Source organism: Rhea americana, unplaced genomic scaffold (genome assembly GCF_003343005.1).
Source record: "Rhea americana isolate MKP2758 unplaced genomic scaffold, rheAme1 scaffold_28, whole genome shotgun sequence".
Lineage (NCBI taxonomy): Eukaryota > Metazoa > Chordata > Aves > Rheiformes > Rheidae > Rhea > Rhea americana.
Genome location: NW_028186401.1, coordinates 6,930,044 through 6,933,114, shown reverse-complemented (window position 1 = coordinate 6,933,114; position 3,071 = coordinate 6,930,044). Strand labels below are relative to the sequence as shown.

Here is a 3,071-nt window from a genome sequence, read left to right as displayed (position 1 = left end):
CCACTGAAATCATGATAAAGACTGCAGCATACCCTAAGGCCCATTCACAACTCTCAAGAAGTTCAGCGGGAGTTGGACTGGGCCTCAAAGTTAACTAACTTTTCATGGTATCTGCAACATCAGACTTCCTATATTTTCACAGAAATCTGTACTGAGGAACTCCAACACAAACCTCTGAGGAATCAGAGCGCCCAGTCCACCAAACCTTCCCACTCCTAAGCCGACACACAGAGTAAGTAGGGCTATCCAGCAGGGTACAGCTTTTCAAGAAGCCCGTAGTGAATTACCACGAAAATTTACAAGTTTAACACAGACGGCTCACAACACCTATAAGAGTTAAAAAGCACAAACTTCTCAGAGATTACCAGAATGCTGATAAAGACAAACAAAGCCAGCCTATGCCACTCTGCAGCAACTGCCAGCACTCTGCAGATGGAATAATCCCAATGCATACAGCACTGTCCAGCTTTCCATAAATGCCATTAAAAAGAGTATCTCTATCAGAGCAGTCTTAAGGGGAGGGGGGAGGGACAGTTTTTATGAAAATAAGAGAACTGAATTCAAGTCTGTATGCTGCTGTCTAGCACTACAGTTACATTTGTACCACCCATTCCCTGGGGAAAATGACATACAATGCAAACAGGCCTAGTTGTTCAATTATTCAAGTATTAAGAGATTCACAGAAAGACATCTGAGAAACATAACATTTTAATAGATGAAATAAATACTCCAGTACATGCAAGATAAAAACTGACATTGGAAAAAAAAATTAAAAATCACTTTTGTTATAGTGTAATTTTTGTTTGTTTGTTTAAACACTCACAGTAGCTTTTCCCCCAGTTTGGAAATCAACACATGGAAAACATAATCACAACCTCCAGTCCTTCCACTCCTACACACCAAATGCACTTCTAACCTAACACTTGATGAAAAAAAAAAAAAAAGACATACAAAACAGACAAAATAGTAGCTACATCCATCATCTATGTGTTGTTGGGTTTTTTCATTTTTTAAATGAGTGAGAACTGAGGTAACCTTTTTCCTGCACAACTGAACAGTAAAATTTAGAAGGGAAATTTCGGAAGACAAGACAAGACATACTTTAAAAACCGCACCCAGCGCGATTAAAGCTTTTTTTTTTTTTTCTTTTTAAGATACCCCCACCTCCACAAATATAAAACTTTTTAACAGTTGCCATTACCATTTGTTTGTGTGCAGATTTGTTGAACAAATGAAAATTTATCTGCGGATACCTGCTTGACTTTGAAATAAAATAGAACRAAGCCAAAACTGGCTACCTTTATTAGTACGTATAGTTTGAATATGCTGCTCTGMTTCTTCACCACATGAAATCAAAGGATTGGGCTCATCCAAGCAAATTCTTTGGTATACAAAAAGGGTGAGGAGGTGGGATATTATTTTCCTTTAGCAGTGACTGGGATCTAAACAGAGGGTGTGGGGGTTAATTCACAGAATTGGAGTTCACTGGCGGTAAAGTCCTGGGTGAAGATCTTTCTCTTAGTGCCTGAGATAGCAGGTTGCAACCATCCGAGACGGCGCAAGCTGAGTTCCTCAACCTTTCCCTGTAATCGCTCATTTTGGTGCTACTTTCGGGGTGTTGGGCTATATCCCTGAGGCATTGGGTCAGGAGCACACAAGCAGATACCACACTCATGGCTCCTCCTAGGATGGCAGTTTGCACAGCTTTGCCCTCTGGATTAATGGTGGCAGCTTTACCCAAAAACTGGGGCTCAGTGGCAAAGCCCACCAGAGCATAGACAGACTGCACCAAAGGTCCACTAAACAAGACGCACCGGTTCCTGGTCAGCTCGCTGGGTGAAGTCTTGACCTCCTTGACACACGCCAAGAGGGCAGAGGCGCTGGTGCTCATACATTTGACACTGAGTTTGAACTGCTCCTTTGCAAATTTATCCTTGGATTTCTCACTGGCCAGCACACAGGCATCTGTAAGGAATTTCAAGTTCTTGGACATGTTCTGGGAAACCTCCAGCAGGAGCTGCGGGCTCATATCTGCCAGAGGGGTGGTCTTCAAGACCCCACAGCCGTGCTCCACCTCATGCCTACACCTGGTCACCTTGTAGCGATCCACCAAGCCAGGCAAAGCAGGCTGGGCCCCCGGAGTCTCCACTGCAGCCAGGTAGGCAGCATGGGCAGAGCATTCAGTCAGGGAGACCACCAGCTCCCCCATTTCCATCAGGCTTTCTCCCACCTCCCCAAATCGCCCCATGTTGAGCTGGCTCTGGACGTCATGGGTCAAGATGGAGAGTCCTTTGGTCCTGGCAATGATCGTGTCCCTGCACTTCTCGAAGGACTCCCCGAAGACAGACAAGCTCTCAGTGTTTACCGGCCTGGTCTCGCTCGACAGCAGGAGCAGATCAGCCACCAGTTGCATCTTGATTTTGCAGTGGTCGCAGATAGAGATGAGCTTCTTCCTCTGCAGGGAGCTGCTGCTGGGGATGCCACCGCCGGACACCTCGCTGGTGGACTTGCCAGAGCCACCGCTAGCCATAGCGCCGGGGGGGCACTTGCATGCCGCTTGCGACCCCACTGCCACTGCCTCTGCCACCGCCGCCAGAGCAGTCCCGACTGAGCCCGGCAGGATCGCTCTGCCTTTTCCGCAACATCATTCCATTAATCGCCGGGAGTCAAGAAAAGGCTCTGGGCGCCGGGGCTGCTGCTGCTGTGGGGAGCGAGCTTGCYGGGCGCCCGCCTTCACCCCTACGACGCTCCAGCGGCGGGTCGGCGCTYGCCAGGAGCCCCCGGGCCCCGTTCTGGCATCGTTCAGGTAAATATGTATATTTTACGTTTTGCACGTTGCTTTCCCTCCCCTCTGCCACCTTCCTCCGGCTTGCCGGCAGCGGGATTCTGCGCAAAGTTCCCTTCACGAGGCGGAATACCTTAGAGGCGCGGAGCAGTTGCACGGAGTTAGCGCAGGGGCGCAGCCCTCGAAGTTGCTACCGTGCCCCGGCTCCTCCGGTCGGCAAGCGCAGGCCGGGCGCAGATCGCCAGGGCCGGAGGGGCGGCGGCTGCGCACCATGTGCCGCCCCCGG

At 49.3% G+C, this 3,071-nt stretch overlaps 1 protein-coding gene across 1 annotated transcript; it reads right to left on the bottom strand.

Moving 5' to 3' along the window:
- Positions 1-690: 690 nt before the first annotated feature.
- TLNRD1 (talin rod domain containing 1) lies at positions 691-3,065 on the bottom strand. Its single transcript, XM_085308723.1, has one exon. The coding sequence runs from the start codon at positions 2,528-2,530 to the stop codon at positions 1,463-1,465; it is 1,068 nt and encodes a 355-aa protein (XP_085164849.1). The 5' UTR covers positions 2,531-3,065; the 3' UTR covers positions 691-1,462.
- Between the last annotated feature and the right edge of the window lie 6 nt (positions 3,066-3,071).